At 39.2% G+C, this 22118-nt stretch overlaps 1 protein-coding gene across 1 annotated transcript in view; it reads right to left on the reverse strand.

The window, feature by feature from the left end:
• LOC129092308 (RNA-binding protein Musashi homolog 2-like) overlaps positions 1-15100 on the reverse strand; it is a 112154-nt gene extending 97054 nt beyond the window's left edge. The window contains exons 1-5 of the mRNA XM_054600220.1: positions 15039-15100; positions 14179-14219; positions 13927-14008; positions 13363-13447; positions 4111-4152 (exon numbers count right to left, since the gene is read on the reverse strand). Coding sequence (XP_054456195.1) covers positions 4111-4152; positions 13363-13447; positions 13927-14008; positions 14179-14219; positions 15039-15100 — 312 coding nt within the window. The remainder of the gene's footprint in view (positions 1-4110; positions 4153-13362; positions 13448-13926; positions 14009-14178; positions 14220-15038) is intronic.
• Positions 15101-22118: the final 7018 nt, after the last annotated feature.

Raw genomic sequence — 22118 nt, forward strand, 5'->3', positions numbered from 1 at the left:
CTTCAATCTAAATCTCTTCATTGCCTGCAATTGGAAGAAATAAGGCGCTGAAGTCATTTTATAAAGATGAACTACCAAAAGTAGATTTCCACTTAAGGTCATTATTTGCAGTTTAATCATCTATGTTCTGTTTGTAGCTTTCATTTTCATTTCATTTATTAGGTTTTTGTAGGAGACAATGCCAACTGATCAACAGAAAGATGTCAATAAGAGAGGTAATCTAGAAGGCTAATTTACATCTGCTCCCTGTCAGCTGAGCCCTCATCAGCTGACGACTCACTGTTCAGCTTGTCTTTTGGTCAGGTGCATAGAATTTGTTCTCAGATTCGAGTCTGGTACTGTCACAAGATTCAGTCACACAATTCTCATCTACAAATGTTTGAATTGGAGAGAAAGTGACATCAAATGCCTTTAATAAGCAGATTTATTGTATTAAAAGTATCATTTAACTGTCTTCGTAGTATCCATGTGCAAGGGGTAGATCAAAAACAAACAACAAACTTAGGGCTCACTTTGGATACTGGTTTGACTTTCACAATTACATTAGTTGCATCAATAGTCGACTTTTACCATATCAGAAATATCTCTAAGGTCAGAAATACCTTTGGGGATGCACCAATCAAATATGAAGGATTGATATACGGACCAATATTGACCTTAATAAACAGATGAGGTAAAGGGCAGGTTAAGCAATATCTCATGTTAGCTTACATAAGACTGATCCCAATGAGTTCCACACAGCAGAGATGAGGACTCGGACTTGGGACTTGGACTCAAGTCACACAACCAGTGTTTGAGAGGCAAGAGGAATGAGTTAAATAACAGTAGATTATGAACTGTCATTAAAGGAGAGACAGTTTAATTTTACAATACTGCTGTACTCTGTTCATGAAAAATAGGTAACAGTTATTATTGCATGTCTAATAATGTTATGAATATGTTCCTGTTACCCTGAGTTATGTTAGTCTCTATCCATTTTTAGGGACAAGCTACAGATATTAACTTTAAAGGAACATCTTAATTGTGTGTCGGGGTTTTTTGGTAAAAAAGAAACCCACACACACTCTGGTTCAACTGGAGGGAGGGGCTGGGGCCCCAATACAGTCCTGGTTCAACTGGTGGGAGGGGCTGGGGCCACTTGTCCATTTAGCTTGTGAATTCCCTTGGGGCTTGTTTACATTTCAGGCATTGATATGCTTAACTTACTTTGCATGCAAAGTTTTGCAACCCTAAGAAGTGAAAGAGGTCAAAGAGGAGCTAGAGGATGAAACAAAGAAGAGCCAGGTAAAAAGTTATAAAGATAGAAAGATGAGAATCTTGAAACTCTGAATGTTTAGTATTGTCTCCAGTTTTACTGTCTTCTGGCACCATCAGAATTTATAACACTGGTCAAAACCAGTCATCAAATGCTTCCTGTGTGTTAACGGTGGCCATTATTGAGACATACTGTAATTAATGAGTAGCTTTCACATTTATTTATTTACTCTTAGTTGTTTCTGAATGTCTGGGACATTATCATCACCAACTAGTCAAATCTTGGAAAGAATAACCATCATTCTTTTGTACACAACATCCATGACTGCCCTCTGTACTTGCCCTTCTATTCAAAGTACTTACTCCTACATGAGAGGCAGCTGCTGTAAGGGCAATACACAGTGTTGCCTTCAGGTGATACAGCAACACAGGAGTGGGACAATACTAAGGCTGCAACTAATGATTATATGTATCACAGATTCATCTGGCAATTAATTGTTTGGTTTGTAAAAAATAAGAAAGTAGTGAATTTCCCGAAGCCCAAAAGAAAGATTAATTTTTATACTTTATTAGTCAATGGGGAAATTATTTCTCTCATTTAAACCCAAATACATTACATAGTTTGATTAAATGTAAAACTCTGAAAAATGACCAATACTTGTAGACCATTCAATTATAGAAAGTCAATGTATTTCACTGTACAAGTAAATCACAGTTCATCAGAAAAAAGATATACTCTGCAAATTGTCAATTCTAGCTTAAACCAAAAACAACTAGAAATGCCATCTGATGGTATTTTCCTCAGTTCAACCCGTCAAGTTGCAGTTTACCAAATCTGTCCAAAATGTCCTCCCTTCATCATTTTATCCTATTAGACATTTGTGTTGTCATTGTTATCCGTCATATTTAGCATATTCATTCTTGAGTCATGGACAAAAGTTTGTTTTGTGAGGTCACAGTGAACTTTGACCCTAAAAATCGAATCAGTTCATACTGAGTCCAAGTGGACGTTTGTGCCATATTTGTAGAAATTCCCTCAAGGGATTCCTGACTTAACATGTTCACTAGAATGGACAGGACGGACAGACAGACCTACGGATGGACAACCTGGAAACTTCTGGCCCTGTCTGTTGCTGGCACAAAGGCATAATGAATTTAACACATTTACTAAATATCTTACTCTACATTCTTCTCAGTAACTGTAGCACATAGCTGTACGACATAGACCTGACACAACTTCAGCAGTTCTGATAGCTGTAATACCCCAAATGAAGATGCCGAGGGAGTAACCAAATGAACACTGAACATGTTTCTTTTGAAGATTATTCACACTGCATTTAATGAGGTGCAAAGACAGGCCTAGACCAGCAGGATGACTCTAGTCCTCAGAAACATGTCTATGTTCTAGTTAAAAATGTGAATTAATCCACTTTAACACCAACAAGTTCGAAGTTCATATATCGTGTGTTCATGTGAATGATAACTCTTGTCCTTCAGAATACAGGGGGAAGTTCTGGTGCTGTGGTGGAGAGAAGATGTCGGGGGGGAAGGGTTCGAGTCACATCACACTTTGACACAGCAAACGCCCTCTCTTCTTGTTCAGTTTGAGACCTCTGGCAAGCACTGAGGAAACTAGTCTTTCTATGTGAAGTGATGTAGAACATTTTTAGAGTAAAAACAGTTCTGTCAGTTTTAAAATGTTGAGATGCATAACAGCATTACGTTCCAAATAATAGATATAACATGATAAATATATAGTTAAACAGCCTGTGCATTGTCTGATTGAGTGTGATGACTTATTTATTATATTTGTTTTGATCTTGTCTTTCTACTTATGTCTCTTATTTGTTTATTTGTCTGTTTGCACTATCCACTCTGCTGCTGAAATCCTGCAATTATCCCCGCTGTGGGACTAATAAAGGATTATCTTATCATATGTGGTAATAAAGCAGGTGACTGAAGCTGAATCTTAACATGCTCTCTGTGTATTTATGGGAATGTGGATTTTTCAGATCAACTGAAGGGGCACTGGTCTGGTCCTGGTCTTGACTCGGTCTTGACTTGATTACAACCAGAGGAGTCGCCACCTGATGGCTATGGGGGAAAATGCAGGTTTAAGGCAGGTGATGGAGGGTGCCGCCTAAACAAGACACACACTCTCACATAAAGCAGGAAACGTTGATACTTGTTTTCTGCTCTAATGAGATCGCCCTTAAGAAGCAAGCCCAGAAGAAAAATGCAGGCCGAGCTTAACCTTGAGCCATCCTTCACTGTGCACTGCTCTGCAGCTTCAGCTCCTTCACAGCTTCTGGCTGCACCACATGGCAGTGTGCAGTTCTAGTTTATTGCTGTGAATGTCCATGAGTACATTTCATGTTTATTCAAATAATGAATACAAAGGTTTCCCTCCCTCACCTCCAAAAAAAACACCACAAAGGAGAGAAATATCACAGCTTTGTTGAGATCTGCAACACAGCACTGTATATGCACAATTCAGTTTTGATTATGAAACCTTCCAGGCTTCCATACAGTCACTAACAACATTGCTCAAACTGCCAGCTTTCACTTAAAAAATCAGCATAGAGTTATTCCCCTTGCTGGTAGTCAAATCTACAGTAACATCCCATCATAAAGAGAACACAATTTCTGGCTCTCCCAGTTCACTCTCAAACCTCAACTACCAAAGAGACAACAGCTTGTTCTCTGAGATAAAAAGCCTCTACAATCCATCATACAACATCCTTGGAGGCAAAAACTAAACAAGTGATCTAGTGAATGTGCTCTAATGGCACCGACAAGTTTAAGAAAAAGTTACAACACATCTCTTTATGGCACAAAAATAAAGAGTCATCTTACCTTGGGCTGAGCACGTCTAGGAAAGGCAACTTTAGGATCAATCTGCAGGAGGGAAAGCACGTCATGATAAGTCAGCAAAAAAAAAAAGACACAAAGAGAGCTCAAATACTGAAAAAAAAAGATTTTGGGGAGTAAAGCAAAATAAGGATACCTTGATGTTTAAGATTACGATTTCTATTTAATGAAATTGCCTACTAAACAACAGGGATACACAGAAAATGATGCATGACACAATAGCGAGTATGTTCAGTATCACCATGTTGGACATTGTATGGACATTTTGCAACGTATTCTCATTCAACGGTTCATATGATATCTACAAAACGTTACTCCCCATTTTTTGTGTGTTTCCTATTAAAGTCCAGCAACACTTGTCAATATCTGCTACTTGCATACAGTCCTATCAACGTTTAACTTCTGTCTTCACAGGAAACAACAGGTTTAGGCAACAAAACTACTTTGTCAGGATTAAATCATGGTTTGGGTTAAAATAACTCCGGAAGTGACGTTTTTGCACGTAAGTTACTTAACAAATGAATGAACATAGACTTATTGTTTCACACGGGGCACAGTCTGGGTAAAAGAATAGTTTTTGTTTGACCCGCCTAGTGTGGGTTTTTGCGGTCATTATACTTTCTTGCTCATGATTACGTGGATTAGATACAAATGGATTTTGTGGGATATCTATGAATAGCAGCACGTAGGTATAGCTACGAACGCTGTACACTGCACAGCCTGCACAGCCTGCACACTGTTAGCTGTCTTTAGTCCTTCTCATTAATGCTTTGGTGAGGTAATGAATCCTCTCAGCTCACAGTTTGTTTGGCTGTGCAGCTAATGCACCAGTTGTTCTCACTTCAGTCCTGGTTGGTTTGGTGACACATGCAGTTACTGATGGGAACAGAGAGAATGTTTTACTACCAAAGGTCCCAGAGAGTATTGTTTGAAGCCACACATGTATTAAGCACTGGTAGAATAAAACACACCTTTTGCAGCTGCTCTGTCAGAAATACAACAGAAGAGGAACTGGAGTATTTTTCTTTTTTACTAGGCTTCCGTGTCCGTCATGTTATGCAATGGGGCCCAAAAAGACTTTCCCAAAGACGTTTATTGGGAAAGAGACATCTGTAACTCAGCTGATATTTTTTTTAGGTCAATCAACTTCCCAGTGCAAACACATGAATATAACTTTATTAGTTCCTAAAAGTTGTAAAATTCTCTAATAGCTGAATCCTCAGTTATTTTTCTTGCTCCATTCATGTAATTAGGACGAGCCTGGACCGAGGGCTAGGAGGCGGGGCTAAATGAGATGCTAGTGCACTTGTACTATGAACCAAATGATTCAGAAGATCACTGGAAGATCCAGGTCATTTCAAATTAATTCTATACTCAGAAGTCACTTCTTTCTTTTTTGCTGCATGGGCCATTGAGTAACATTTGAAAGAATAAACCATTCTCTTTATACATTCATGGTCCATACATATACAATCAAACACACTGATACACACCAGCCACATAAACACTGCAAACAAAACAGCTCAGCTCATGGAATTAACAATCAAGTTCACGCACTATATTCCCAGAAAATAGTGTATTAAAATATATTCATCATTCTCTGCCAAGGAGGATTTCTACTTTCACCTAGGTAACGTTATATTTCTTACACATGTGGTTATAGTTTATACACACACAATTAAATGATGGTTCCTGAAATGTTTGAAGACACAATTTTGAACCAACCTTTGATATTCTCTTGAACAATATTAACCGGCAATGAATTCCTCCTGAACATGGCTCTGTTCACGATTGGTTTCTGTATCATACTTGTTTTGGCTTTATGTAGCATGAAACTTCTTTCTGTTGCATATTGTGTTGATCTCCTTTATAGAGGTTGTGACTAAATTATTAAGATTTAATGGCATAACATCTAAAACTCTTGCAGACACAGATAAGCTGATATCTATCAGTTTAGACCAAGCTGTTTTGGTTCAGCTTTTAACTGATAACTTGATCCCAAGATGATAGACTTTGTTTTACCAACATTAAGTATGAATTTGTTGTTTGTAACCCTTTTTAACACAAACTGTAACTCCTTATTTAGAATGTCATCTGTTTACAGAGATGCCTAACCAACTGTTGGCTGAGAGGATTATTTGCCTCACATTGGGTAAAGAAATAGGAAAGTTAATAACTAACAGTATGATGTCCCATCATACTGTTAGTGACTAAGATCCGTTCTCATGCTTGGCACATTACAAATAGTTTTCCACATTGTCGGGGGCACCCTCCAAGTTGATGATGAGATGGAGGTGTGCCTGCCACGCTTCATCCAACAGCTCACTGAGGCGTTCCTACAGTATTAAAAACTGACCCACTGATGAGAATGATGCTAGTTTGTTTTGCAGACACAGTTTTGATGAGAGATTGAGTTTAGTACTAATAGCAGTGATATACTGACTGCATTTCTTGTGACTGCTTTACAATTAAAGCCATCATGTTTTGCAACTTGAACACTTTTAATGTGAAGCAGCAGCAGTAGGAAGAGTTGTGTTTGCATTGCCAATAACTCAATACTCCTGACACAACTTAAAGGAGCCGGGAGGCAGATCGATCAATGAGACAAAATTCCAAACAGCCACCCTGGATGACAGGCTGCACCGTTTCATTTAGTTTGTGAGGGTAATTTGAATACTGTACAAGAACAGCGACCAGTAAAGTGAAAACTACAATACAGAGAGGTAATACAAAATTTAAATCAATGAATAGCTTTAAAATTACATAAATATGGCCACAAATATTAATCTCAACTTGTTGTTTGTCTAAGTAAGATTTCTAGTGGGGCGTCCTCCTCACCTCGTTGTGTTGAGCTCCCATTGGTTCTTGTTGAGAACCACAGTCATAGATGGTGTTTCCCCCCAGCGTATATATAGCTTAAATCTCACCTTTGTGTTGCTTGTTGAAGATTATTTCCTATGTGTTAATGTGCTCATCATTGCCCCTCGCATCCAAATCACAGCAGTGAAACAGAAAACAACAGTAATTTACAAGACACAGCAGCATTTGATCAGACTGAAACCAAAATAGGTTCATGTTAGACATCTCTGATTGGATGCTTTATCTGGTAGTCTACCACAAACAGAGGTTTTTCTTTATTAATTGTATGTACCCACCTGTTTATGTTGGAATTATTCTTGTCTTTTGTGTATTGCTGTAGTGTTTTGTGTATTTTTCTTGTGTGTTGTGTATGGTTCTTGTGTGTTATATATACTGTTCTTGTATTTTGTGTATTGTTCTTGTGTTTTGTGAATTGCTTTAGTGTTGTGTGTATTGTTCTTGTATTTTATGAACAGCAATTTATTTTGTGTATTCTTGTATTTTGCCGTTGTGTTATGCACTTCAGGGCAGTGAAGTGTTTTCATATTGTTTTTCGATTTACAAAGGAAAGGACTTAAGGAGGAAGACTATCCGGATATTTTTGCAAATGTACATTAGCTTAACAGTCCGTCTCAAAGAGCAGTGCAGAGCCACTTTTCCATGGATATAGAAGTAGTGGATATGGATGTTGAAGCAGGACCGACAGGCAGATAGACAAAGCAGAGCAGGCAACAGCCATCTCCTTTTGAAGACTTCTGGAGACTACTCTGTGTTAGATTCCATTTTAGTCAGATTTGATGGTGTTAGTTTAAATAGGAAGATGCATTGCTCTGTTTACTTACCACCCCTTATTACTTGCCACAGGTGGTTTCTAAAAAACATTTCCAATCATGGTTAAACATATACCTTCACCAGTAGAAATGTATCCCTACCCTTATTATAGGCCGTTTAGAAATAAGCCTATTGGAGAAAACCAACGGTAACCTAGTTACGTACTTCAATGAAACATTGATTTCACCCAGAGACGAAGGGAATCAGTTGGTGTTTCTCAAAGTCAAGGATCCTTCCTTGGTCATATGGGTTCTTCCAAGTCGGGTCAAGGCAGGACTCATTTCTAGCACACATCAGAGCAGCCTAGCAAGTGTGCTGGTCTACAGAAGAAAAGGAGTTGTTGTTTCTTTAAACCTTATTTAGAATCATTCAGTACATTGCAATTTCTAGAAGGAATATTCATTTTGCATTCCATTACATACACCGATTCAAAACATGTAGGCCATTAATAAAATAAGTAAAAGCAACCAGGATTTTTACAACTTTAGTTTATTCCATATATAATAATATAATCTCCTCAAAGTCACAAGACTCCACTGACAGACAGAGCTATTTTACCTCTCTGATTGTAAAACACACTTCATCCAAACTCCACAGAAATTGAATTAAACTAATTTAAACCGTCTTGGTTAGTCTAGTCTCCACTTCCAAAAAATTAAAATGAAGACCTACTAGAAATGTAGCTCTGCCCAAACACAACACCACTCCACATCAATTCTAATCTCTTCCCAAGTGGAGGGGGGCTCAAATGATTGCCAAATTACACAGACAAAGGACTAATTAACATGGTGTCAGCCTGCTTGTTGAATTTATGGAAAACACAAGTCTGTTACAGCAGAAGAAAAAATTAAACAGACGACACAAGAATGAAGGATCTTGTAGCACAATGATGTACAGTCGCTATGTTCAGCCTTCCAGTGAAATCCAAAGTCATCAGCAAGTGTGTCACAAGACAAACATTATTTTGTAAAAGAAAGAGTTTACTGTCCACCATTTGTCTTGTTAGAACAGATGAGTTATGACATTTTCCTAAAAGAATATTTTATTACACTACATTTGCTAGTAATCAAATAGAATTCATTCATTGAAAGTGTACCACTTGAACATATTTGTTTCCCTGTTTATAACAACCATCTCAGGGAACGTTAAATTATTTGTATATTCCAGATAAAAACAGTTAGCCCATTTTATGTATTTGCATCTTAATTATAGTCATGATTTATTTATTTTCAATCCCACAATTTTGACCAAACATGACCAAAGTTATGGGCTTTATATCAAAAATGTGTGCTTATAGTGCGCTTATTACAAAGGTACCGGTCAGTATAATATCTTTGACACAAAACCCTGATTTTAAATGATCCATCTAGGAGTAACTATCAATATTCTGCAGTCACAGCTTTCAGAACAGAGGGCGTCCAATGCCACTGCTAGGTTAGTTACATTCCATTCTAACTGACCGATTACTCTGTACAGCAACAACTCCCTCAAAAGAAAGTTTAGAATACAGCTATGAGCAGATGACATCAGGAACAGAGAAACTAACTCGTTCAACTCTTTCACCCACAATCCAACAGCCTTCACTTATAACCTTATATGTGCGGTCTATGAGTCGATGGGCGAGCGGCATTCCCAGAACCTCCCAGTTACTCTCACACTGACCCAGAGAAAACACTCAAACTTCATGATCACACTGATTAAAATCTAATTTACAAAGTGAGCAAAACTATATTCCATCTTGTACACAGACATTGTATTCACAAAAAATACCGGCCACGATCCATCATCATCAAATCTGAAAATTAAAGTTTAAAAAAATGGTCAAAATAAAGGAAAGGAACTAAGGGGAATGGACTCAGAGAGAGATAGAGAACATATTTAAATAAAAGCCAATATTTCTACTTAGCTATTTACGCGGCTAATGAAAATTAATATTCCACTAATATTACTGTTTTCATGCAGCTGTTGAAATAGGATACTTTCAGTTTTCCACTGGTGGAGGACTTGTTCCACTGTGCGAACTCAGCCTTACTCTTTCATTCCTTCAACCCCCTGCTTTAGGCACCGCGATATTTGTGCACACTTTGGTGTGCACAAATATCGCGTGCCTAAAGCAGGCAATGTGTTGATACCCAAGTGTTTCCTAATGTTTACATGTGTTTCTCATTCCATTTAGAGAAGTGGGCTTTTCTTTTGAGCATGCGTCTCTATTCCAGCCTTTAACACTGTAAGGATTGTGTTAAATGGACAGAGGCGGCAAGAGACTGTGTGTCACAAACTGCAGTAAAAACCCCATTGAGACGTATATGTGAATGTGCTGTACACATGTCCAAAGACTGCTCTTTAACCCAAATCATATCAACATATCCCAAATGTCTTCATCAGCCTAATGCAGAATATCCTCACAGATAATGCTGTTTACATGACCGGAGTAGAATATTAATACTAGCCACTGACTCTCTCTCTCTCTCTCACAGCCTCTGACCTTTGTCAACATACATACTATAACATACAGTGGACACACACACACACACACACACACACACACACACACACACACACACACACACACACACACACACACACACACACACACACACACACACACACACACACACACACACACACACACACACTCTCTAACAGCCAATCACGGTGGCCCTGAGGGATGAACACATTACAAATTAAGAAAACAGATGCAAATAGCCAAAACACAACCAAATACTCTTGTTGCATGCTGGCTTTTACATAGCTGGTTGTAAAATAGTTGAGATTTCAGGGCTGCGGTTCTCTGGTCCAAATCCTGGGTTTTAAAGCATACACTGTAACAATTTTTTGTAGTTTTCACAGCATTATTACTGTATATTGGCCAAATGCTTACTATAGAACCCCTATACAGCATGTTGATGTAGATTTGCAAAGCATCATGGTCAAAATTCATTCCCGGGTGAATCCTACAGTAAATACATTTTACTGGAATGTTTTCCAGCAGTTTAAACAATAATCAGTATCAATGATCTTGCATTATTTGCAACATTCGTTTTTGTTCACTCAGACAGAGGGGGACACGACATCTTTAAACCCTCTGTTGCCTTACGCAGATTACAAGAGTAGACTATAAATGCACATGCCGATTGACCCTTCTCTCAACATTATATTGTTGCACGAGCTGCAAAAGTTTTGACAGGCTTCCAAGCTCATTATTATTCCTTCATATTTCCTTTTTCCAGGCATTTTTTAACTGTACCTTAATTAACAACAGTTTTCTCATGTAAAGTTATCATTAACTTTAACTCTGCAAAACAAACAAATGTTGTCATAAGTACTTTCAATTATGTATTATAAGCTCATAATTCCCTCTCTCATATTTAATATGGTTGTTGTGAAAACATCTCCTTCAAACAAATGGATTTATTCAAGTTTCTCACCAACACTACATTTTACAGATTACATGTGAACACCTCATGATAACGATATATATAATCTACTCCCAAAACTGATTTTCACTGAACAGAGCCTGAACGCATCATAATGAAACAAGTCTAGGAAAATATATAATTAACAGGGCATTTGAAGGCAGAGAAAAGGGTAGTGGGACATTTTAAGACTTTTAATTACAGTTGACCTCCAGAATATGCACAAAAAGAATGTGAGCATAAACTGCTGTATTAGAGTAACACATCAGACTGAAGGCCAATGAAACAGACTCTCTGGGTACTTTCAGGCCCAGTGGGCGCAGAGTCGGGCTCTCATACACTCACGCTTCATGTCTCCACCTTAAACATGAAACAACCCCATCACAGCCCAACACACTGCAGCTCACAGGGCCTGTCACAATCAGCTCAGTCAAATCAGCTTTCAAAGGCTTTCTCAACAGGCTGACCCACTTTGTTCCATTAGCCCTGCACACACATATGTGACCTCATGATTCATCACAACTCACTCTTCTGTATGTTTATATCACACTGTGTCACGTGACCCAAAATCAACAGTGCTGTGGCTAAACTAATGACATGACTTTGTGTTGAACTCAGGTTGAGTAAAGAAGAAAAGTGTTTCACCTGGTATTAAAACCTTTCATCAGAAAAATTGCTCTCAAGGGATTCATTAGATGACATGACACATAGATGGCGCTGCACCAGTAGCAGCCTGTTACAGCAGCTCCTGCTCACCGTTGAGCTTTTTCCCTCCAGTTTTCTACATATTTGTGCTTTTTTTTTTGTACCTTTCTTCGTCTAACTACTCTTTCAACAGTTATGCACCATGGGCACTTTTCACAACCGGGTCTGGGGATCCTGTACGCAGCCAGAGAACCCTTTGTACTTATACTATTTATTATACTTTACTGTGTGATGACTTATTTATTATACTTGTTTTGATTTTGTTTTTTACTTATGTCTCTTGTTTGCACTATCCACTCTGTGCTGTAATCCTCCAAATTTCCCCCCTGTGGGACTAATAAAGGATTATTTTATCTTATCATATCTTATTGCATCAGTGTTTCTCTGCAGGACGTTCCCTCAGTCCTGTCAATCCCCAGCGTGGTGTGTGCACTTGTTCCTTATCTGAATAAAGAGTCTGAGGATAAGCTGTAAATTGTTCACAGTGCAACGTTGTTAAGCCTTGCGAGGCAAGTTTCACATTTCCAACTGTAGAAATGAAATTGACATGACTTGAACTCAACGGGGGGTACATTTAGGCCTACATGTATTATGCTTTTTTCAAATATACTGCAATGGCACCACAAAGCATGCAAACATATAACTGCCACAAAACTGTTCATTACTCAAACAGCTGATCACTGACATTCCTACAGATAGTATTAACTTGTTTTTAATCTAATCTTATTCTCTGTATACTGAGCAGATACCAACTGATTTAACTCATGTTTCTTCAGAAATACAGGAAAATAAAAAAAATTATAGTAAAAGTGCATGATATTTGCCAATGTTACAAGCTATTGATATCCCACACAATTGACTTTAAAACGAAATCTGTCTTAAATGAGGATGCTTTGTTGTTACATGGCAAAGACACACTATGGATGATAAGCATTAGCTGCTTTAAATGAAGCTGCAGTGTAAGAAATGTGTCTCTCTTAGGTGAACTGACAGTCTGCTATTTGAGCAGTCAGCCACACTAGGCTGAAAAGGCAAAATTCAAACAAATGAACAACAACAACAACTGGGCTGATTGTAATAGGGAACACCAAACTAAACCTGAAGGAGTAGAAGAAATATCTCCAGACCGAGACTGGATTCAAGCACCACAGTTTTGGTTTTATAAACTGTAAATAAAATCCAAAGAAAAAAATACACTAATTGCAAAAGCACAAACTAAATGAAAACCTAGATAGACGTGTATAAGAGTGGAAACTCTATTCAGCCAATCAAAAAGCTGCACAGAGTGCCTGTTTCCCTCTGCTCTTTACAGACTCCCCCTAACAAGCTCTGCTACCATCAGGGGTTTATGAATATCATACACAGGGTTTCACACATAGATTAACACATGTCTTTGTCTCACATCAGGATAAAAAGGTGGACATACCATTTTAGAGTCCAGCTCGTGGTGCGGCTGTGCTAAGACTTTGTCTACGCTGGCAGCATCTGCAAAAGTGATGAAGCCAAAGCCCCTGTTGAGAAACAACACAACAGCATTTAACATTGCTAACATGTAGTGAGTCCCATTTCACACTTCTCATGTTTCACATCACAATGAGCTACTTATCAGATATAGAAATATAGAAATCCACACTTTACACCTGCTTTACACCTATTCCATGTATAATTCCTGTACACTTTGATTTCACTACTATATTTCCTTTTTTTTTTAAATCAAATTATTCATACTTTATACTAACTACATGCCGGTACAATGCATTGGTTTCTCAATGAAATGTAAATGACTTCTCACTTTGCTTTCAAACAGAAGGACCTTCTTAAATACATTCTACAACATTAGAAATAGAGATGGCATTGCAGCTCCATGGTCAGTGTCAGACTGCAGTGCCCTTTCATTCAGTCTCAGGTCCAGTCAAAAGGCTGCACAGTCCTCCTATCACTCCAGAGAGCCGTTGTTTTCTGACGGTGGGAGGAGGGCTGGTGGGTTTACCTGGAGCGTCTCGTCGTCGGGTCTCTCATCACCATACATTCTCGGATTTCCCCGAATTTACTGAAATGATCTCTGAGGCTGTCTGTGGAATACAGAGACAGAGAGTTATCAGAGCTGCTGATATGCTCGTTACATCACAGGAGCAGGATGCGCAGTGGCCAGTGGATGCCGAATGGAGGACTTGAGCTCTAAACAAGCTTGCGCCGTGTGCACGTGCACGCATCCACACAGAGCTGTGGACGAGGTTCTTACCTGGAGAAGTTTGCCAGCTGAGCCCACCGATAAACATTTTCCTGTAAGACAAAAGGCAGCAGAAGTTATTCCACATCTCAAACCGTCCATTTGGATGTTAATCTAACTAACGTTACTTGACTAGTTGGAGAAAAGTAAAAAAAAAAAAAGCTGGGGACAGAAATGAAGGAGAGTAACGGCGTACACCGAGCGGTCCCTCTCTCCGTTGTGAGCAGGGGGCATGCCGACTTCCATTCAAAACATCTGGCGGTTAAAAACAGCTGGGCTCGTGGCAGAGGTACCTACCTGCCAGAACACAACTTTAAGTTGTTGACTGTGGTACCAAAGCACTGTTCAATTCGACATACATGTAATATACAAACTAAAACATCTACAACTTTTAAATGTGGCTCGGCTGTTCGAGAATCCTCCATCAGAACACAGTGAGAACTAAATTAATGTTTTGTATTTAATTAAAATAGAGTGTTGCTAACAATATGCCGCCATTTACCAAAGCTATATATATATATATATATATATATATATATATATATATATATATATATATATATATATATATATATATATATATATATATGTTTAAAATACCAATCACTCCTCATGATGCTTTTTCCATTAAGTGCGGCAGCTTTTAACTCACCGATTTCTAAACGAAGTTAGGCATGTGTTCATTCCAGAGCGCACTAACTGCACATATCAGGCCAGCCGGCGCGTGCACAGTGCAAAAGAGGGCAGGCCCGCTTCATCACAGAACCAAACAAACGTGCAGATGACGGGATGGAGTCGGCAGTAATGTGCAGTTTTAAAAACAACAAATGATGAGAGATAATTCCAGTGGCTCATATTAACAGAACGCTTACCCCGGGTCGTGTTGCGGATCAGTCGGGCTTCCGGACGCTGCTTGGCTGCCGTCTCCTTCCATATCTGACCCAGGTACAGACACTGACTAAGGGATACACACAGGCTGTAGGTCGGCAGACGGAGCCGTGCTTCTGTGTCAGCGAGCCGGGAATGCAGCGCTCTGTCACACGTGGAATCAGTTCGGTCTGTGGTCCCTCCTCCGCCGTCACCGACCAACTACATGACGTCAGATTCAACATCCTGCCCATTAACTACCTGGACTGAGCAATCTGTCAGATTGAGAGGCAAATGCAGCAGTGAGTGAGGAGCTACTTGCCTGAAAAACATACAATAATGAAGTGATCCGGACACAGGTGTAACTTCAACATTATTTAGATGGATCTCCATTGTGACTGTATCTTGCACAACCAACTCTGCTCCCAGCAGACCACATGACACATGACAATAAAAACATGACAATAAAAACCTGTGCAATACATTACACTGTGCAATAATAGTTAAAATAGTTTTTTCTGTCTGTAAATATAATATTTCAGTTATTGTTGTTTTTCTACTGTTTCTTATTGCTTATTTATAATACTTGTTTTTTTTATTTTCATTTTTTATTTTTATCTTGTCTTTCTTCTACTATGTCTCTTGTGTGCACTTTACTCTATGCTGCTGTAAGCCTGCAAATTTCCCTGCTGCGGGACTAATCAAGGATTATCTTATCTTATCTTATCTTATCTTATCTTACTCAGGTTAAGCTATGAGACTAACAGTCTCCTTTACAGTACGCACCTCAGGTGTGTCCAAGCAGACCATTGATTTATTTTTGTATTGAATTACACAAATGCATATGTATTCTATTTATACATTATCCTTATATTTATATGCTACTTACACAAAAGTGCGCACATATTTACACATATGAGAAAATATAGTGTTAGCCACATCTAGCTGTTCTTTATACACAGCTCAAAAAAATTAAGGGAACACTAAAATCACTAGTCGTATCAAGGCGGCAACCTTTCTGCCAAGTGAAGCCAATGTGGAAGTGTCTTAAACTTGCATTCTCTCAACTAACCAGCAGGGGGCGACTATATTCATTTCAGTTACATTACATTACATTACATTACAGTCATTTAGCAGACGCTTTTATCCAAAGCGACTTACAATCAGTAGTATATTACATATCATTCACCCATTCACACACTGATGACAGGGCTACCATGCAAGGTGCCACCATCAGACTCTAACTAACATTCATGCAACATCCACACCGATGTCAGGAGCAACTTGGGGTTAAGTGTCTTGCCCAAGGACACATCGACTGCCGAAGCCGGGTATCGAACCACCGACCCTCTGATTGGAGAACTACCTTGCTCTCCACTACGCCACAGCCGCCCCTATTGCATTGCCCCTACAGTTCATTTCAATTTATTTTGTATAGCCCAAAATCATGAATCACAAATTTGCCTCAGAGGGCTTTACATCTGTAGACATACAACATCCTCTGTCCTTAGACCCTCACATCGGCAGAGGAAAAAAAAGAAAGAAACCTATGGGAGAGTGACAGAGGAGGGATCCTTCTCCCAGGATGGACAGAATGCAATAGATGTCATGTGTACAGAATGAAAAACATAACAACACATTAAATGCATATGACATAAATTATTCATATAATAAGAGTAGTCAGTAGATTAATGATGGAAAAAATAATAGTAATAATAACAGCAGCAATGGATATAGTAGAATAATAATAATGATAAGAGCAGTAACGGTATAGGGAATATTAATAGTAATGTGACTAATACTAATAATGGTAGTAGCAGTGGGTGTCAGCAGGGCCACGGCAGGAGGCACGACCACGGTCCAGATATAACCACGATTCATAGAAACCTGCAAGGAGAGAAAGCACAAAGACTCCGGGGAAGAAGCAAAGTCAGTAATGTGCATAAATAGGAGATTAATACATAAAGATGGAGGGAGAGAAGAGGAGAGAGGAGCTCAGTGTATGCTAGGTAGTCCCCCGGCTGTCTAAGCCTATAACAGCATATCTAGGGGCTGGACCAAGGCTAACCTGAACCAGCCCTAACTATAAGCGCTATCAAAAAGGAAGGTCTTAAGCCTGCTCTTAAAAGTGGTGAGTGTGTCTGCCCCTCGGACTGAAACTGGAACCTGGTTCCACAGAAGAGGAGCCTGATAACTGAAGGCTCTGGCTCCCATCCTACTTTTATATACTCTAGGAACCACAAGTAACCCTGCATTGATGGAGCGCAGCTTTCTAGTTGGGTAATATGGAACTATAAGTTCCTTAAGATAAGACGGTGCCTGGCCAATTAGTGCTTTGTAGGTGAGGAGAAGAATTTTAAATTCTATTCTTGATTTAACAGGGAGCCAGTGCAGAGAAGCTAATACTGGAGTAATATGATCTCTTTTCTTAGTTTTTGTTAGAACACATGCTGCAGTTCATGCTCTCTTTACATTTGTTCCTTCCCTCTGTCTCTGCGGCTTCTACTCTATCAGCTGATTGGTGGTTAATTTTTACTTTAACCAACCACATTCTGCCACGGTTTCCCTAAGCCAATCACATAGTTGCTGTCAAAATTTTAAAACTGCTCTCCACACTTCTGCTGTCAGTTGTCATAGCAGTATGAACCAATGCAACCCTCCTCCACAACATTCACCTCCAGTCACCATCATATCCAGACCTGCTCCTCATCCCATCATTGGCTCTTCAGCAACTCCCTTCACCACCTCCTTCAGAGTTTGGACTCCAGGTGGATTATTCTTGACCCAATCACAGCATCTCTACCCCCTCTACTATACTAAGGCAGACATGTCAAACACAATGTTTTAGTGTTTGTTGCTATAAGTATCCATAAGTGTCCAGGAGAGTGTATCATAGTGGTGAAAAGGAGCAGAGGACCCCAGCGATAATAAAGATTGTGGAGTAACCTTGTTAGGCAGCAATAACCAGCTCTGAAGCCGCTGACGGGTGTCACCCAATTTTGTCTCTCCACCCCAGGATTACAGATGATGTTGTAGCCTGATATGTTTGACAGTCCATCATCATTACTAAATCGACTACATGATGCCTGAGTCCCATGGTGAGGGTCTTCCAAACAGCACCCCTGCAGACATCACAGCACAGGTGTATCAATGAGAGGAAATGGTTAAAGAGAGGAACACTCTGTGCTCTCTAAACATATTCTTTGACTGAACTACGGCGCTTCCGTGTTAAATCATTTGTAATCTTACTTAAGAGTGGAAGTGTGATTACTTTGCTTAGAATAGCCAGCTTTATCATCCTTTATTTCCAAAAAACTATTTTTAAGCTTTAAAAAAGTTGTTATCAAGATGAAAGTAAGTAACCATTTAGATTCCTAATATGTGATCAGTTTATCCAAATAATGTCCCTTTGGAAATTTACGCCAACGTTTTTGGAGCTGGGAGGAGCTTCTAGCTGTGTGGGAGCGCTTGGCTGGTCTACAAAGAGCACATGTTTACAGTGTTTTGGTTATAGCTTTTACTGCCAGAAGGGTAGACACAGGTCTACAGCGTGGTTAACCATGAAGAACCAGCAGTAATGATGTGATGATGAGTATAATGAGTAATGATAATGGTAGCTAGGTGGCTGACCAGCTAGCAGCAAGACAGACAAAAACAAAAGTTCAGCTTGAGGGGCCCTTCTGGCAGTGAAAGTAAAAAAGACTGTTGACATGTGCTTCTATATGCTGAGTTCAACCGGCAGGTTTACCGACATGCTTCAGTACTTTTGTAGTTCCTCATGGCGGAGCCATCTACACCCAGAGACACTACAAAGTAATTAAAATGTCGTCATAAATGATTTCAGGCAATTTTCATGTTGTCCTCCCAGTCACTGGTGGATGATTAATGTGGTACTGTAAAACCATCCAACGTTCCCAAATATAATTTATTGTTTACAACGCTTTTAGTGCTAAACTGGATGAACAAAGACAATGGCGCTCAAATCAAGTAAAAAAAATTGACGGGGCAGCATAAGGTGATAGAGGCGTGTATTGGTAACAATAAAAAGTCTGTGTTCAGATCGCCCACAGTCTAATTAATGACGCAATGAATGATCATATTGATGATCAAATCTGAAAGCAACCACAGTCAACATGTTTCTATAACCAACTAAGGGTACGAGCGTTCAGCTCAGATCTCTTATTACAGGCCAACTCTACTATAAACTCATCATTTAAGGTGGAAACCACTGTAGGCTGCACTTCAGTACTATGCACTTCAGTAGAGATAAAGGTCAGTGTTGAGAAATGTCCACATCCATTGTTTTAGGCAGTTGGAAATCTCTGAAGCAAAATTCTCTTCCAGGTTATTGAGTTTGCAACAGCAGTGTGTCAGTGCTTGATTTATTAAGACAGCAGCAGCTCCTGGACCGATGCTGGTAGTGATCCTCCAGGACACACATTGTGAATGTAGGAGTTTAACGTTAAAGTTCGGACGTGGGATTTTTTATGAGATCACTAAGCTCAGAAAAGATATTGCAATGTTGTGATCTTAAAAACAAAATATTTACTATGGGCATTTAAGAGGCATTAAACATGTTAATGTGAAACAAAAAGGAGATGACAAGAAAAAAAGCGAGCAGCAGGTGGAGCTTTTGTTAATATGGATGTTAATGCTGAGGTAAATGCAGCCAAACGTTGCCTTAAAAACAAAAATCTAAAGTTATGTTGCGTTTTACAAAGTCCCGGATGGTTCTAAAGTTCTAAAGTTGAAATTCAAGCTGCTGAATACAAACCATCCACTATTTCTTTGCGTTACAGAACAGGCGGTACAGTAAAAAATAAATCAGTTAAAGAGTTATTAGTTATATAAAAGCCGATATTTAATGCACATTTATATCTGCCATATTTATATTGCAGCTCCTGTAAATACCATATGTCTACTTTTACACCTCCTTTTCAGAGGCGGACATTTTTAAAAGCTTTGTCACATCCCTTGGACCTGATACCGACGCACAAGACCCCCTATAGCATTAAACTTTCAAGCAACTACCCTTTAAACCCATGCTCCTGATTATTAGACACTCATAGAAAATGCTACGGGAGTAATGGGACGAACAAACACAGGACTTTCAAACAGGAGACCAGTGTTCGTGTCTTTGAGTTATATTTAAGTTACGTGTTTTCCTTACCTATGTTACGTTGTTTATGTTTTACTTAGTTTGCATCTTTATTTTAGGAACCAACCATGATGTTTTTCCTAGATCTCCCTTATTGGTTTTGATGCTTAAACCTAAGCAAGTGCTTTTATTTGAATTCACAATGTTAACCTCCGTGTTCACTGAGACAGTAGTGGAGCGTCATAGTTGGACGCGTTAACCAGTGATGCCTACAGTCCTGACCAAGCGTCAGTAAGTGACGAGTCGGGATAAAAATGTGTTTAACTGACAGCTGACGTAAATAGCTTGATGTCACTTAATCAAGCGGACAACACAACCAGCCTCTGTTAACTTTCTCCGGCTGTTATGTGCGCCATTCTCCCATGAGTGTGTATGAGGAGGGAGCCAAGCCCTGCATGCACTCGTACACTAGACTGTGTCGGAAACCTGCTGCATCTGTTTAATAAATACAATACTCAATGTGTTTGGGGCACTATGGATCACATCACATCCGCGTCCAAAGTCTGTATTTTCCATCCTGGTCATCTTCATCATCATCATCATCATCATTATACCTATTTAGGACATGAGCACACACAGGAGCATTCAGTCAAATCAAACTGTATCCTGTTTTTGCTTCAAGGACAAAAGCTGTTCATTCTCATTGTAATGAACTTCCATGGAGGAGTTGGGGCTCAGCTGAAATTGTTTCTGCACCGCCACTGAATTGTGAAAAAGGTTTGCCTAACTGCAACAGATGGTCAATGCAGGAGTCCTTAGCTCTACTTTTCAGAATACGCTGAATCAATTAAAATGCATAGCTCCAGAAGTCTTCATTCAAATGCTACCAAAATTGACACATGTATTTTTTGGATATGAAGTGTTTCAAACTGAGTTCAGATCAGTCAAACATTGAGTCCGCAGTGACATCCAGTGTCTTACTGTAATTAGTACTGTATGCACAACATTTTCTATATCCCCAAACCTTTGATTAAACTTCCCCAATGTATTTGACAATACACCTGAAAACCAGCTGAACGATGTGTGACCTGCTCAGCTCAAATGTCTTTAGAGTTTAATGAGTGAACATTACACCATAGCAAATGAAGACATCTCCATATGCAAATAAGCATGGCAAACGTAAAATACTGCACAGCAGCAGAAGGAAACAGATGTGTTTCAGGCAGGCTTTCCTCAGGATGTATTTCATACTGATTTGCGAGTGCTGAAAACTTGATTTGCTACAGTTAATAAGTAGCCTTACTTATAACTTTGGTAATGGTTTTCTCTTAAACATATGTTTAAGCACCAAGGGAGGGAGTTCATCTGGAAGCCTTACATTTATACATTTGCATGAATTACAAAGTGCTTTTGGTGCTGTAAAACCCCTGAAAAGCAGGATATAGAAAGATATTCATAAATCTATTACGTATCTATTTATTTCTCTGAAATAAAGAAGGGTTGCTTTAGAGGAATCTCTGGATGACCTGCCGACCTGGTGATCTGTTTCAGTTCACCTGTGGAGTAATCAAACAGAGAACCATTCAGTGCTGGCATTGAGGATTGTTGTCTGTGGCATTACATATATTTCAGAAATTATGCATTCCTGAAAAGTAGAATGACACAGAAAGTTCAAAAGGTGAATTGAATTAATATAATCCATATGATGAAATGATTACTGTTTGTTTAACTAAGTAAAGATATATAAACACGTGACAGTAGCCCACTGTATTAGGCTGTGTAATAAGCTAAACAGATATTTTATGTTGGGCAGGGTGCTATAGTGGATAGCACTGTCTCCTCACAGCATGAGAGCTGTGTGGAGGTTGCATGTTCTCCCCATGTCAGCGTGGGTTCTCTCCGGGTTCTCCGTCTTCTTCCCACAGTCCAAAGACATGCAGCTTTGGTTGATTGCTGGCTCTACATTGGCCGTAGGTGTGGATGTGAA

Source organism: Anoplopoma fimbria, chromosome 1, assembly GCF_027596085.1.
Source record: "Anoplopoma fimbria isolate UVic2021 breed Golden Eagle Sablefish chromosome 1, Afim_UVic_2022, whole genome shotgun sequence".
NCBI classification, from domain to species: Eukaryota; Metazoa; Chordata; class Actinopteri; order Perciformes; family Anoplopomatidae; genus Anoplopoma; species Anoplopoma fimbria.